The 14,753-nt window shown below is 50.4% G+C and overlaps 7 protein-coding genes across 7 annotated transcripts; 2 read left to right on the forward strand and 5 right to left on the reverse strand.

The window, feature by feature from the left end:
* Window positions 1-853: 853 nt before the first annotated feature.
* On the reverse strand, window positions 854-1,526 carry ASPVEDRAFT_891489 (uncharacterized protein). The gene has a single exon (XM_040818533.1). It carries the CDS (start codon window positions 1,418-1,420, stop codon window positions 1,205-1,207), a length of 216 nt encoding a protein of 71 aa, XP_040669904.1. The 5' UTR covers window positions 1,421-1,526; the 3' UTR covers window positions 854-1,204.
* On the reverse strand, window positions 1,380-1,852 carry ASPVEDRAFT_43610 (uncharacterized protein). The gene has a single exon (XM_040812859.1). It carries the CDS (start codon window positions 1,844-1,846, stop codon window positions 1,586-1,588), a length of 261 nt encoding a protein of 86 aa, XP_040669905.1. The 5' UTR covers window positions 1,847-1,852; the 3' UTR covers window positions 1,380-1,585.
* A 1,167-nt stretch (window positions 1,853-3,019) lies between these two features.
* On the forward strand, window positions 3,020-5,272 carry ASPVEDRAFT_135585 (uncharacterized protein; the record flags this gene model as incomplete). Its single annotated transcript, XM_040807227.1, has 1 exon — window positions 3,020-5,272. One exon carries the CDS (start codon window positions 3,020-3,022, stop codon window positions 5,270-5,272), a length of 2,253 nt encoding a protein of 750 aa, XP_040669906.1.
* A 601-nt stretch (window positions 5,273-5,873) lies between these two features.
* Window positions 5,874-7,316, forward strand: ASPVEDRAFT_85552 (putative C2H2 finger domain protein; the record flags this gene model as incomplete). Its single annotated transcript, XM_040817715.1, has 3 exons — window positions 5,874-6,036; window positions 6,109-6,488; window positions 6,555-7,316. The coding sequence occupies 3 exons, from the start codon at window positions 5,874-5,876 to the stop codon at window positions 7,314-7,316; spliced, it is 1,305 nt and encodes a 434-aa protein (XP_040669907.1).
* Window positions 7,317-8,095: 779 nt separating this feature from the next.
* ASPVEDRAFT_196220 (TMEM14 family protein) lies at window positions 8,096-8,569 on the reverse strand (the record flags this gene model as incomplete). The annotated part of the gene is made up of 1 exon (XM_040809208.1): window positions 8,096-8,569. Exon 1 carries the CDS (start codon window positions 8,492-8,494, stop codon window positions 8,096-8,098), a length of 399 nt encoding a protein of 132 aa, XP_040669908.1. The 5' UTR covers window positions 8,495-8,569.
* Window positions 8,570-8,819: 250 nt separating this feature from the next.
* Window positions 8,820-11,320, reverse strand: ASPVEDRAFT_773609 (MFS transporter). The gene is made up of 6 exons (XM_040816386.1): window positions 10,859-11,320; window positions 10,774-10,797; window positions 10,685-10,713; window positions 10,110-10,628; window positions 9,696-10,062; window positions 8,820-9,638 (listed from the first exon to the last, which is right to left on the reverse strand). Exons 1-6 carry the CDS (start codon window positions 10,905-10,907, stop codon window positions 9,055-9,057), a joined length of 1,572 nt encoding a protein of 523 aa, XP_040669909.1. The 5' UTR covers window positions 10,908-11,320; the 3' UTR covers window positions 8,820-9,054.
* A 431-nt stretch (window positions 11,321-11,751) lies between these two features.
* On the reverse strand, window positions 11,752-14,565 carry ASPVEDRAFT_152537 (M28 family metallopeptidase). The gene is made up of 2 exons (XM_040808314.1): window positions 13,288-14,565; window positions 11,752-13,232 (listed from the first exon to the last, which is right to left on the reverse strand). Exons 1-2 carry the CDS (start codon window positions 14,165-14,167, stop codon window positions 11,794-11,796), a joined length of 2,319 nt encoding a protein of 772 aa, XP_040669910.1. The 5' UTR covers window positions 14,168-14,565; the 3' UTR covers window positions 11,752-11,793.
* Window positions 14,566-14,753: the final 188 nt, after the last annotated feature.

Consider the following 14,753-nt stretch of genomic DNA (forward strand, 5'->3'; position numbering starts at 1 on the left):
GGTTTCAATCTGCTATGCATTATGTAGCTAGACTTGCAGTCTTGAAAATCAAATCCTGATGCTCAACCGTTCATGGCAACTCTATGTATAAGATATGTACGAGACAAACTTGGAAACCCAGGCCCATGACTTATCTTTGAATTGACTTGTCATATTGGTGATTGTTGGACACCGACAATTTGTAAAGCAAAAGCGTTTCCAGGGCTCAGACGAACGCAGATCCGAATCCGTGGCTGCAGGTGAACGCAGTCTATCTGCAAAATTTTCTAGCAGAACAGCCTATATATAGACTGGAGCTCAATCCGATGATATTAGATTCTTGGATCTGAATCTAGAGGAATGCCTCCAGTTCGAGGGCGCGGCCCGAGAGTCGCCTTCGGAATGAGGCTGGACTGATTTTGTTATCAAGTGATTGACTGCAATGTACGCTGAATATATTCTCATTATGTAGGCAAACAGACCCATTCGATGTTTGAATATTGTGGGAGGCTGGCTTCCTGAGAACATCCGTGGAATGATCTATTAGAGGCAGTAGTAAGCAAGCACCTCAGCAGGCTCAACTGTGCGACGGCGGATCCTCGCCGAAGCCTACTGGCAGTTCGTACCCGTGAGGATAGATCATTTCATACTCGGCTGGAGCATCGGCTGAGAAAGGATTCCGTACACATACTCCGAAACCCGACTCGCCAGCTTTAATTCTAATACCGTAGTTCTTATCTAACGCGCGAGCCACCCAGGACAACTCCCCATGCGTGGCTACTTTTCCTTTTACATGGAAAGATCTGGGTCTTTTGCGAGAGACAAACAGCGCGTGCCCAATGTCTTCCCACGAGATCGGACCATTCTGCATTGATTCCCAACCGCAGAGGGCCGGAACCCATTTTTCGGGACAATTCGCCAAAGAACCAGTCTCACGCCCGTTATCAGTAAGTTAATCATGTGCCGCGTGGCGGTTCTCAACGGCGCATGGTTTGAGTGAGAGCACCACTCGATTTATTTATTGATGCTGGGCTCAGTGATGCTGCTGTAGTCAGTGTTGTGCGCGATTCCGAGGCAGATATTCCCGCAAAGGTGACAGAGGGCGTGCTGAGACCTGCTAAGGGCACTGTCTTGAGATATACAGATGCCATGACGAAAACCATTACCGTGCCGAAGGTTTGGAAGGAGCTGCGGGGGTTGTTTAGTGATCGAGAGGCTGTGGAAATTACAGCGACCTGCGCTGGGTATAACTATATTTGTTGGATTTTGACGAGAAGAACCAATGGAAAATACACCAAAACACAAGAAAATACCGAGGCAATTTGATAATCAGTTGATCCTTAGTTTTATGCAAGGAGATTCTACTATGGAAGTAATCTACTGAACACGAAGTATACTGTGTGGGAACGAATATCCATCTGCCACGACCTTGGAATGTCATTTGTCTGGTAACTCGCCTTCGGGTTCTCTCATAGGTAAATATACTTCGGAATCGTCTTCCTCTGACGGTGGCTGGCAACAGCCAAATCAAAATATCGCTCCATTATGTTAAGCACAACAAGGAATCCAACCCATCTCGCATTTTCCTTCCCGACTGATCCATTGTTTAGCATCGTGTGGCCCATGTTTCTCCTATAGTCGGACTCTTGTGGATGATGTCAATTGGTAATACCGATACAAAGTATATATTCACACCAATGAGGCCACGCGACCGTAAGGGAAATGCCTCACGGGTGGAAGTTTGGCCCTTTAGGAATATCGAGTCCGTCGAGGAAGCACTTAAACTTTCTGTACTCCGAGATCCCCAGAAACGAGAGCCTGTTTGGCCATGTCGAGGACTTGTTGGCCATAACCTCTTTCTCGCCATCAAGAGGCCAAAGAGGGGGCAATCGAATCCGGAGGCGGAAGCGGATTCGCCCACTGTGTGGATCCCGTCCAGGGAAATTCGTAATATTGGCCCCGGCGCGTCACGCCCTGTACGAGCGCTAAGGAGGAGTAATTTAGGATCATCTCTAGTTCTCTTCTACAGGTCCTCAACTCCCAGGTCTGTAGACTCAGCTTTTCCCTCAATCCCTCCGCGCCCATCCTCTCGCCGGCTTTGTCGTCGAGTCCAGTTCCTATATCCTGTCGCTAGTTATGTTTCCCTGCGTCTCTGCCCTCTAGTTTCCCTTTTCCTTTCTGTTGCTTCTTGTCCTTTCCCCCGAACGCCCCCGTCGTTTCTCATACTTCTCGTGAGGACTTTTCCCAGCTCCTGCACGGGATAGGCTACCAACACAAGCCGCCAAACCATCAATCTACTTTGTGTTCCATCCCCAAACCATCGCGATCGCGAGCCGATCCCCCTCTGTACTCTGTTTGGGGCGTGGTCGGGGCGCATAGTTTTCTGCTTACCCGCTTGGTTGCTCTACTTTACCGGTTCCAGAACTCCCTGCCCGTGCCTTACTACGGAGTACGATTTTCTACTTCGATCCCTGGCAACCACTCGCGACCTCCTTCTCTTGTTCGACTACCCTGTCGCTCCCCCTTCTTCTCCTGCTGAGTCTCTTCTTTGGGGTAGTCGGGCACTCTCTCCCTCTCAGCTGGGCCTGATCGGTCCGCTGTCCCTGTTTTCACGGTAGGTGTTACATCCCGTTTGTTTCGCTCGCACCACGTATCTCTCTTGTTTCTCCCTGTCAATTGCCAGAACTTCATCTACTTCTCTTGCCCGATCTCATTGCCCACGACGATCAAACATCGTTCTGCCTTATGTTTTCTTGCCACTGGCTTGGTCGCTTCCCGTTCTTGTCTCTCTCTGCATCTTTTATTGTTCCTTTGATGACTGCACTGCCCTTGTGCTCGTACTTCCCAGTGTCTTGGCAACACAAGCGAACTTTTTCAACACGAGTTTCGATCGACTGACTATGGCCAGTGTTCCTAATTCTGGGCTTTCCACCCAGAATCGAATTGGTTTTCTTATCTTAATTCTCTGTCGCATCACTTCCATTCCCGTCGCTCTTCGCTTCGGCCAACCATGAGGCCTGTTGCCCAGAGTGAGCCCGACATGGATACTTCTGAGATGGCCAGCCAGGACTCTCCGCTACGCCGAAAATTCTCCGAACCTATTCATGCCAACTCTAACTCTACCCAAACAACTCCCTCTCCGTCTCCAACCTCTCATAGATTAATATGTTCTACCTGTGGAGAGCATGTTGAATCTTCTTCCGGTGTTTCGGGTGCTGAGGCTTTGAAAAAACACATCGCCACTGCCCACCCCAACACTAATATTCCCTCCACATACAACGGCGCTACTCACCCAGATGATGAGAGCCAGATCTATGATGATGACGACGATGAACAGGCTGAGTACGACGACATGCCTGCTAACAAACTCAATGGCTCACCGCGCACGGTGGATTCTGATGATGACGAAAATGCCGAAATTGCGGAAGATGAGCTCGCAGAAGCAACTGAGTTGTATGACGACGAGAAAGAGCCCCCGGACCTCGATGCAGACGAGGCTGAGGCCGAGGCCGACGGCGATGGAGAAGCTCCTGAGGGCGAATCCGACGTCGCTCTCTCTAACCAGCTACACGAGTTCTCTCGCGAGGAAGATTCTGCGTCGGTTGAAAAGCGTCTTCACAACTTCTGGAACATCCATGATGTCCGCAAATTCGCCGACGACTACGAGGAGAACACCAGCGAAATCAGTGAAACATGGACCGCTGTTTTTCATGAATCCAAGCGTAGCAAGAAACGCGACGCGCGAGAGATTATCGAGCGTCCAGATCCTTACAAAAGGTCAACGGTCGGACGCGGCGAATTTCTCGAGATCACACCACTAGAGGACTTCTTGTCTCAACTTCGCGACCCTGAACTGCGTTCTAGCGATGAGCTTCATGCCATCACTGAAAATGCTGCTTATGCTCTGAGAATATGGCAGGATGAATTTTTGGCAATCGACAAGTTGCAGAAATTGGCGACTAGACACCAGCTAAAGATTACGAGTGACCCACGGAAACTCGAACGGCAACAGGTGTTTGAGGACAAGAAGGAAGCAATGCTCTATGGCTACAAATATGATCCCAAGGAAGACAAAGTCGGCCATCAAAACCCATTTGTACAGGGCGGCTTCAAGCCTACTCCGGCGCAATACAGAAAAATGGTTCAGAAAACCGGAGCCCACAATCCAAACCCTGATGGATGGCGAACCGTCACCAAATTTGGTACTGAGCATGTACCTAAGTTTCAAAACCCTCCACGCGAAGACTACATCGGAAAGGCTACCCGAAAACGCAAGGCCGCAGAAATTGAAGCCGCCAGAGTGAATGATTCCGATGAAGCTGCTACCGAAACACCTACACCGGGTGAGATTGATCAAGACTATGCCAATCCCACAAAACGCCGTGCGCGTACTCGTCGTCAGGCCGCCGAAGCTGAAAACACCGCCGAGTATGGATATGCACGCACTTCTGCCACGCGGGGCAGGGGTGGCCGTACTCGTGGAAGGGGTGCGGCTCGTGGGGGCTCTCGTGCTGCTTCAGAGGCACCGTTGGTCCCAGTACCCTCTCTTGGAACTCCTGCTCGGTCGACGCCTGCGGCAGAAGGCTCATCTCAAGCACGACATGGAGCATCGCAGCTCGTACCAATCGAACCAGCCCCCAATGGAAGCCCAGCAACCGCGTCTAGCGCGAAACCGCTAATGGGAAGCACACAAGATGAGGCAGTTGACCCAGCCGAACTCGCACGACGACAAAAGATCGCAAACTCGAAGAATCCCAAGCGCACAGAAGCCATGCTTAATCACTGGGCTCGCTTCAACCGAGAAGGGCGTGTCCGTAACCCGAAACGGTCTAAGGCTCAAATTGAAGCGGATAGAGCTGCAGAAGCAGTCAAAAAGGCCACCGAGGTTTCTAAGCCCATCATAAAACAGAAGAAAAAATCCGCTAGCCCAGTTATGCCCACTCCTCCGCGAGATACGGGTCTGGCTCCTGCGCCACCACCATTGCCGTTGGCACCACCGCCTCAATTGGCACCTGGACCTCATACTCACACTCACACCCATGCCCACACGCATGGTCCTCCGGCTCCCCAGCTACCGCCCATTGCTGCAGCACGCCCAGGCCCCGGCCCACTGGCCCCATACCCACCACCACACTTGGACCCCCGGGCTGTACCACCATTTCCTCTCGGACCTCGTGGGCCAGGCCCTCTCCATCAACCACCACCCCAGCCCTATCGCACGCCATATCCTGATTATTACAATCCTTACGGAGGAGCTGGGTTACCTCCACCACCGGGCCACCCACGACCCTAGTGGAATCGCCCTATTATGTCTTCATCTGTTTTATTTCGCGTTTATGCAGTTTAATACTAATGTAATTCACATCCACTGCCTCGGCGGGGGTATGAAATTGACTGTACATCTACACTTGTTGCATTCTTTGTCCATACAATACCCGACTGGCTAGACTAATCTGGTGGCCACGAGGACTGTGTTGTTATTTCGCCATATGTTTGTTATACTAGCGCAAGGCGTTTGGGGTTTCAGTATCTCTTTCTTCACATGTACTTAACATTTTACATTGTACTACCAATGGGTTGGTTAAAGAGCGGTGATTATACCATATCTTGGGTGGGAACGGCTGTTGTTTGGATTTCAATGGAATAAAAAAAATTCATACATCTACTGCTCTTTCTAAAGTTTGAAGCTACATTTCAGTTTTATTTTGTTCTCTCTGTTTCTGAGATGTGAGATCCCACGCTCAGAGTCGATATCACGTGTCCAGAGCCACATACACGTGACGAAACCTTCCCCCAATGACCGAAGCTTTGCGCCAACATCTCTCCCCTGCACCCGGAACTTCGCATCGCTATACCAGAATTTTAACTCAGATTATCCCATATTTCCATTCACAATGGGAAAGAAGAGACGCAGCCCCACTCTAGAAGAGGTTCTCGCTCGCCCCTGGTGCTACTACTGCGAGCGCGACTTCGATGACCTCAAAATCCTCATCTCACATCAGAAGGCGAAACACTTCAAATGCGAAAGGTGTGGTAGGAGATTAAATACAGCAGGAGGTTTGTCACACCAACCATCTAATTAGGCATATATCGCAAATCATTTCATACTAACTGGTATTTCTCTGATAGGACTGTCGGTGCATATGAGTCAAGTACACAAGGAACAACTCACAGCCGTCGACAATGCACTGTCTAACCGGTCAAGCCTCGAAGTGGAAATCTTCGGCATGGAGGGAGTGCCAGAGGATGTCATCCAGTCGCACAACCAGCGAGTCATTGCCCAATTCCAGCAGTCCGAAGCGGAGCGACAGGCTATAACTGGGAACCCACCATCGGGAGCGTCGAATTCCAGCGGCCAACCCGCGAAAAAACCCAAGACTGAGAATATTTCAGATTTAAAGAAGCGACTTGCGGAGCATAAGGCGAAGAAAGCGGAAGCTCTCGCTGGAGGGAGTAGCGGGGAAGCGACGCCGGTTGGGGCTGGTCAGACACCAAATGTGGCCACATTTGTAAGTGTAGCCGATATATCTGCTCTTTCCCCCTTCAGCTCTTTTGCTAATATGTGACTTTTATAGGCCCAGTCTTCAGCAAACCCGGTCGCCGGGGCCGCACCCGTCGCCCCTCCCCAAACATTCTCCTATCCTCAGCCGTATGCGGGGGCCGGCTCCCCTTACCAGGCAACGGCAAGTCCTATTTACCCAAATTACTCACCAGGTGGGCAACCACAGTTCCCTCCATCTACGCAATACTCTACCCCTGCTGGGTATTCGCCACAGCCAGCTCCGGGCTTTGGAAATACACCTCCAACACAGGTGCCACAGCAGCAACCCCCGCCGATCAACTCTCCTCAGACTACCGCATTTCCTCCCCGATCGGGAAGCCTACCAGCGGCATCGGGTCTGCCGCAACGACCCGCCGTCGGTGCTCCTCAGGTGAATGCGTACCAGCTACAACAGATGCATATGGGCCACCCCGTTCCTGGTGGTGCGGCTGCGCCTGGTGTTGCTAATGGTGAAAAACCTGAAGCTGCAGCATTTTCTTCTTCGATCGATGATTTGATCTCGGGAGCTGCGAAGGAGGCTGACCAGGCAGCGACACCTAACGTGGCTCAACCGGCCAACGGCGCAGAAGAGAAGCCAGCCAAGAAAGATAAGTCGAAGCAGTCACGGTTGGTATATTCAGATAATGAGATCAGCCCGGAGGAGAAGTTGGCTAGATTGCCAAGGTACGCATTCGTTCCTGATAATCGGACGGAGACGGCGCTTGGAGAGCTTCCTTCCTCTGTAGTCGTGGGAACAATTCGCCAGTCAGACACAATAGTCGATGCCGCGGGATAAAGACAACGGAAATAATAAAACGCATCTCGAGCATTCTATATGCGACAAGACGGGTTGAACAGGCATATGCAATGGCGTATGAGAGGCTATTTGATCCAGCTAAGTCGATGCATGTTGAGGTTCTAGATATACGCTATGAGTGCTTTCTCTCTCTCTTCTTTCGTTTCTGGCCATATCTTCGTGCATATTTCCTGCCCTGATGCTTTTTTATTGGTAGTTTTGCGGGCGCGGTCCCAACTGAACTGTGCCGGGCTTTACTCTGGGATGCCCACAACGAGCGAAGCTGCTGATCCGATGCGGTGCGGTGCGATGCGATGCGATGAAGATGATCGATTCGGCGTAGATCGGTGAGTTGTGTTTTGTGCCATCCTGGCCGAAGGAACTGATTCATGGCTTGACGCGATTTCGATTACCTGGTGCTGCCTGAGATTTGGTCGGGAGGGAAATGCCCCTACTCTGCCTCTGCTGTCTCGAGAAGTCGATCTCCCCTATCGTTCGCTTTCGTTTCGTTACGTTGCTTTCGGACTGTGCAAAGGTCACCTACTGTAAGTTCCTCGCCAAGGTAGGCAACTCACATCATTATATTCGATATGAAAGACATAACCATGAATACAATTGAGTAACGTAATTCTTCCTCGCACCGTTATCTACACGCCGCCGTATCAACCCCCAAACTTCACACCACCCATCAATCAAGCATATAGTATCGAGCACCTACTTAGTACTCCGTACCCTCCCCTAAAACCAGTGCAATCCATCAAAACCACCAAAAAGATCAATCAAACTCTCTTCTTAACCGCGCCGCCAAAAACCACCAGGCCATAAAGCGCTACAACGCTCAAAGCCACCGGAACCGGCTTTCTCAACTTAATTGCCCTGGGAATCGAGCTACCCGCCAGGACAATGGAGGCCAGGAGCCCGATTTCCTCGCCCCACGCCTGTCCGCCGCGCAGCCGGAAGAACGAGAGGAGGTATAGTGCGCCGACGGAGAGACCGGCGATGATTGAGGGGAGGGAACCGGTGCGTGCGTATCCGATTGCGCCGCCGAGGGAGGTGAGGAGGGAGAGGGCGAGGGCGGGGGTTGTTGGGGCGGACTGGGGAAGGTTAACATGTTTGTTAGTATGCAGTGGGATTTGGAATGGGAGGGGAGGGCGGCGGGATTGGGGGGTACAAACCATTTTTGGATTTTGGATTTTGGATTTATTTAATTCTTTTTAGTGAATTGTGGTTTGTTTCTTGGAGGTTGATGGTGGGAGATGAGATGACGGAGGAGAGCTTGATCTATGCGACTGATTGCGATGGATTCTGGGTTGATGGTCTGATGTGGAGTCAAGTGGAGAGAAAGTTGAAGGTCCAGGGAGGACCGCGGAACCGGAACGGGCCCGGGCAGTGATTGGATTATTAATATCGTGCAGAGAACTAAATAATGATGGTGCAATTGGCCTCGGAGTCCGAGGGTGTAGCAGGATAATGCCGGTACGTGAAAGTGAATAATGGTAGAGTAAGTTAAAAAAGACAGTTACAATATGGATATTTTTATTCAATCTATTCCTAGATGATGCGATTGTCTATTAATTGTAAAATATGATCAGTCTATGGAGACAATCAGTGGTTATATAAACAAGGTAAATAATTCAATGCTTTTTGTTTCCAATGCCGTGTCAGTCATCAGACATGATGCGTTTTGTCTTTATTCGCGTAAGTATCATGTCGCGTATAGTAAAATTCGGAAGGTGGTCTAATTCCTCGTTTCGCTGTCTTGGTGTTTAGTAGGATGAGTGTCTTCGATAGTGTTTTGTTCCACTTGGTCTTCTGGCTCTGCCCCATCCGAACTCTGGCCCTGGAAACCATCGGGTTCAACAATCCACAGGATTGGGACGGCGGCAAGGATAGAAATAAAGCAGAGGAACCACCAGGGTATAATAACGTAGCCGGCCCTCACGCCAAGCGAGAATATAGGTCCTAGCATGGCTGGCCCGGTGGCACGCCCGAGTGCGCTTGTACTCGTGGCAACCCCATTGAGGGTTCCCAGAATACCTAGACTACGGGCTGAATTGGTGAGCAGAATTGTGATTCCCGGGAAGTTGAATATGCTGGCCGTAAGCTTGGATAAGATCACGAAGCATATTGAGACGTTGCGCATGGACTCAGGGACGAGAGATACATAAGGTGTGAGGAGATAAATGATGGGAAAGGCAGCAGCGGAAGCTTTAACGCAGTTCAAGACACCAAACCGTCTTGCCGCGGCTGGGAATGCATAGAATTGCATTACAATACCTATGATCCCTGTGACAGTGTACAGAATACCAATGCGTTGAGAATCTGAATAGAAGGTAGATTAGATTTGATTTAGCGGAAGGCAACAAAAGAATGACTTACCCATGCCGAACCCGCCCACAAATTTAAACGGGAGTTGTACATCTGGATTGTCCTCAAATTGTTGAGGGGGAGTATGAAGGAAGACAGGTAGAACTGACTCGAACGCCATAGTGTGTACCGACATTAAGGTGTATGTCAAGAGAATCAGCGCAGACTGCGGACTGAGAACATCCTTCCAGGTATGCGGCCTCACTTCGGCTTTATTTTGCGGTTGGGTAGTAGGCTGATGTTCTCCAAGCAAAGGAGTTCTTTCATCGTCTACCATGTCTTGAGGGGCCTTGCGGCGCCGATGGGTACAAGGGCGAGTGAGGGCCTGACCAAGCACCAATCCGGGGTCGCGATGGCCGCGTTTCGCAAATAAAGTTTCCTATACTCCGTTAGAACGCTACAGTAAGCTAAGAGAGGACTGCATACATGAAGGAACATAAAGCCAGTAGAGATACCAACGATGAAAAAAGCCGCAGACACCAAATTAGGTAACAAAAAGGGGAACTCTTGGAAGAGCCTCCAATGACCGAAGATCTGAGGGAACTTCTCCGCCGGTCGAGCGAGTGATCCTCCAAAGGACGGACCAAAAATACTACCAACAGTCCATACCATGGGCATAATACTGAAGGCTTGAGGCTGGAGCTCCTTTTGGGGAACCATCTCAGCCACCATAGTTCGGATGATACCAACGTTTCCATTCATAAAGCCAATCATACCACGGCAGGTCATCAACATAGGCAGTGATTTAGATAGACCAAAGGCTAGGGAAAGGATCATGGTAGCAGTTAATCCAAGCAAAATGATGGGTTTGCGCCCAAAACGGTCCGAGGCCGTGCCCCAGTAGACAGCCATCGCTGCTTGGGAGAAGGAGGAGATGGCCGAGGTGAGTCCGGCCCATTTTGCAACTTCAGATTCGTGGACGCCGACACTCTCGATCATTTCAGGCTGTCCATATTAGTGAGTATATGTATATTTTGGTGTCTGGAACAGACGGAGCTCACAAGGTACGGCAGGTATGAGGTCACGGAGACTATCCGAGAAGAGATCTGTTTAGCCAAGTCTTGGGGAGACAAACTTTCAGTTCACGTACTAGGTTCTGCAAAGCGACATATTGCTACGCGCATATGAAAGTTAGCAAAGGGTCTGGCCCCGCAAAGACATGGTCGAACGCTTACAAAGAATGAGCAGCTGCCGGACAGGCAGCCTCGGAGCATCCGCATGCATCAAAGGGTAAGGAGTGGAGGAGCTCGCAGTTGAAACAGCTGCAGAAGAAAACTTGCAACTTGAGGGGAAACGACAGACTGCAAAGAAAAAGAGAAACGCGAAATATCAAGGGGAAAGAAGGAGAGAAGAAAAGTTGAGGCTAACGGAGACTTGGAGTCACTCGGTGGTTGCGACATTGCCGCTATCCCGACCTGGAAGAAACTTCCTAGCACCACAGCACGCAGTCAAGTGATCTTCCCCTCTTCTCTCTGATCCTTCGTCTCCATGAGCTTGATCGGAGCTCTTCCCATGTTTTATTAGTCGCCTTTCATTTCTTGCATCTTGCTGCGTCCGCTTGCTCTCACGGCCCCAGCTGCTTGAGCGGGGTTCAGCCTCGGGCCTTTGTTTGTATAAACGACGCCCTAGCAACACTTCACCGTACCTTTAAAGCTCGACTGAGCTGCGACTATATTCTATTTGGGATCTAAAAATTTGTTGAGGCTTGGATCTTCACATATAGACCGTCAACTACGGAGTAATTATAGGCTGGGTGGCCAATCATGCTACCCGATCTGTACCACAACGCACGTTATCTACATGGATCGGGACAGACGGTGCTACAAGGCGGCAAATAAAAACAACCCGTACAGGACATTGACGACATGTATATGTTAAATACATATATAACCAGAAAACATTTCTAAGGTGGATTCATAAGCAGGAGCAGGGTATAATAACAACCCTGCTGGTCGTGTGATTCTTCGTATATGCGAGGGATTCAATCCCTGTTCGACTATGCAGCTTCAGTCCGCACGTAACCACTTCTGCTGAAACTATGCGCTTGCTCCTACTGGAGCAGTTTGGCCGCCGCGTCAACACGCTCAATGATTATATACAGCCATTTCTATTAGATGTCAATGTTAGCATACGCCTCAACATGAAAGAAAACAAAAAATGGGAGGGAAGAACTCACAGAAGCGTTAGCTACATCATCAGCCTCTAGGCTCTCCACAAGACCTGGATAAGTCGCGCCCGCGTAACCTGTCCAGATACCGGGGGCAAATACCACGTGCTTGAACCAGCTACGACCATCCAGCCCCTCCTCGTACAAAAACTGACGCTCGATATTCTTGTACTTGGTGTTCACATCGTAGATGAGGAAGAATAGTCTGACCTTTTTCCACCAGAGATACCAAGGAAGGTCTTCGTCGAGTTGCGATGTCAACTCAGCTGCATAGGCATCGAATTTAATCGCAACTTTTTGGAACTTGCTAATCGCATCGTACAACGGCCCAAAGTCAAAGGAGACGCCACCAGGCAGGTTGTTTGCACTGGACCGGATTCGGTCCACATACTCCTCCAAGCCCAAGCCATAGTCAGTGGCGTTGAAGAATAAAACGGGAGTTTCTGCCAGCTTCGCAGCAGCCAAGACCCAGATTTTGGTGCACGCTTCATGATAGAGGAATTCTGGATCTCCAAATTTCTGCATCCAATCGAAGCTGTCGTAGTTGGAGTGGTAATGGTAGACAGGGTCGTCAGAGCTGCGGCTAAACCCGAGGTCATAGCTAGGAATTCCAGCAAAGTCTTGAAATGCGGTGAAATCACTGCCGCTGCCCATTGTTCCAATGTATCCGTCCCAAACATCGCGGACTGTTTGTCCTTCGACCGTCTGGTTAGGAGACTGGACCAGGCCAGTAACTTCATAAATTAATTTGTTAAGAAGTGGGCTTGCAGTGGGAGAAATCCGGCTACCAGATGCCGCCACATCGACATTCAGGTATGCAACATTGGACTTTGAAAGCCAGGGGAGGTGATCTTCCACCCACTCCGTAGAACCTAACAGCCCGTACTCCTCGCCGTCCCAGCTTGCGAAGACGATGGTGCGGAGGGGCTTCCAGCCGGCTTTGAGAGCCTCACCGAAGCTGCGGATGACCTCATTCAACGCAGCAGAACCGCTGTTAGGATCACCCGCACCACCAGCAATCCAAGCATCGCGGTGGTTACCCAAAACCACAACGTCGGGAAGGGAGCCGGGGATAACACCGATGACATTCCACAAAGGAGTAGTAACGTACTCCTGCTCATTATACAGATTGACAGTGATGTCATCTGGCGAAGGTCCAATATTGTAGTCAACACCTTTGTAGCCAAGACCTCCGCCTTGCCACCACTCATTGAAGTCAGATGCCTTTGGACCGTGGCCGTTTAGTGCTTTGAGGAGGGGCAGCACGTCCGTATAGGAGACTGGTATTGAGGGGATAGACGGGATGAAGTGATGGGGATCCTGCCTATCACACCCCGGTTTAGAGGGGTATCCAGGAGTAGTAGGGTCGCCGGGCGCAAAGCCTATATGACTCGTTATTTCACAGAGACGGATATGAGTGCAAGAGATGAAACTTACTCAAGAATTGAGTGCTTCCCCGCTGAACAGCACTGGGGTTTCTTGCTGGACCTTCGGGATAAGGCTTGTAACCGTTTTCTTCTGTGAATTCTCCATCTTGCTGCGGATCATCGTAGAGAATCACGCCGACCATCCCAAGCTCCTGCGCCCTTTTCACTTTCAGACCACGGAAAATACGGCCGTACTTAGCAATCGCAACCTTCCCCTCAAGTGTAACATTCGCATTTACCAGGTCTTCATAATCAGCGAAGGTACCAAAGTTGACGTAGACAAACCCTGCTGTCACATTTCCACTAGCAGAGTATCCATGAAACGTGGGCACACGGTCGCGCAAACCGCTTGTGCTGTCTTCCTCCAAGACGTCCTCTTCTAGCGAGGCCTCATATGTAACGTTGTTCCCCTTCAACAGAGCTAACCGGTGGTCAATAGGGTAGTTGAGATAGACGTCGTAAGAAGCGATCTTGGTATCCTTGATGCCGAATTCCTCCCAGCGCTGCTTTGTCCAGAGCGCCTGGCTGAGGTTCTTACCCGTAAGGTGAGGGCCGGCTGTGTAGTACTTGCTCCATTCCCGTGCGCGCGCCGCCGATGGAGTTCCTAGAAGGAGAGTCTCGAGCTCCTCGTAGTCGAGGCCGTTACCGCTGGGCCAGGAGCTCGGGTATGGGTGCGCGCCGGGGAGATACGACCAGAGCGAACCGCCTTCGCGCGGAAGGAGAGCTGAAGGGAATAAGAATAGAACAATGGCAACGAAGAGAAGAAAGCCCAAGGAATAGCTGCAGGCTCGGCGAAGCTTGTGATGAGGGTACCGGTAACGCTGGGGAGCGACCGGTACGATGAGAAGCGGGGTCGTCTCTGAAGGAGACATGATGGGCTTCTCTCTCATCTCGAGGCGAGAATAACAATAACTAAATATTATTATCCCAGCCGGCTTTGATTTCGCAAGGCGTGTGAGCAGCGAGGTGTGGTATGTACAAGTGATAAGAGGGCCCTCGGGAGTGATAAGAGGAGAGGGGAGCAATAAATACAGTGGCGGGAGCTTCCGATGCTCAACGTAATCGCGTCAATTGCAGCCTATCTGATCTCATCTGACAGTAAAAAAGGAACTGACCACTAGCGATTCCACTAAGAAGGCATCATTGTGAAACGGCATTTCGATATGATTGTTTCACGCCCGCTGGGACATGCAATGACGAAACCAGAGTGATACTAGTAAATGTTGGGTCTCTACAACGAGTACCTCGCATATGGTCCCCCGCCATCCAGTGTGGTGCCAGAGGCGCGATCAAGAAATAAAATAAGTGTATGGATAAGTAAGATCGTGTACAGTATTTAATATAAGAAAGCATACTTGTAGTTTGCGTGGTCAAACTCGTTCTGTCGTACTGGCAGTATACTCGAAGCAGTTGTGGCTGAATGTGGCTAGTGGCTGGTGCCTCGTGCCTCGTGTGTCGTGTGTGGCTGGTGCCATG

Source organism: Aspergillus versicolor (assembly GCF_001890125.1).
Source record: "Aspergillus versicolor CBS 583.65 unplaced genomic scaffold ASPVEscaffold_7, whole genome shotgun sequence".
Classification (NCBI taxonomy): Eukaryota; Fungi; Ascomycota; class Eurotiomycetes; order Eurotiales; family Aspergillaceae; genus Aspergillus; species Aspergillus versicolor.

Bases quoted from the DNA above. Each gene is read 5' to 3' on its own strand.
- ASPVEDRAFT_891489 (XM_040818533.1), bottom strand. From the start codon at position 1,420: ATGACATTCCAAGGTCGTGGCAGATGGATATTCGTTCCCACACAGTAT.
- ASPVEDRAFT_773609 (XM_040816386.1), bottom strand. From the start codon at position 10,907: ATGCATGCGGATGCTCCGAGGCTGCCTGTCCGGCAGCTGCTCATTCTT. The intron at 10,798-10,858 runs GTAAGCGTTCGA...ATATGCGCGTAG, and splicing joins CCGGCAGCTGCTCATTCTTT to CAATATGTCGCTTTGCAGAA. The intron at 10,714-10,773 runs GTACGTGAACTG...CTTCTCGGATAG, and splicing joins ATGTCGCTTTGCAGAACCTA to TCTCCGTGACCTCATACCTG.
- ASPVEDRAFT_43610 (XM_040812859.1), bottom strand. From the start codon at position 1,846: ATGGCGAGAAAGAGGTTATGGCCAACAAGTCCTCGACATGGCCAAACA.
- ASPVEDRAFT_152537 (XM_040808314.1), bottom strand. From the start codon at position 14,167: ATGAGAGAGAAGCCCATCATGTCTCCTTCAGAGACGACCCCGCTTCTC. The intron at 13,233-13,287 runs GTAAGTTTCATC...CGAGTCATATAG, and splicing joins GGGAAGCACTCAATTCTTGA to GCTTTGCGCCCGGCGACCCT.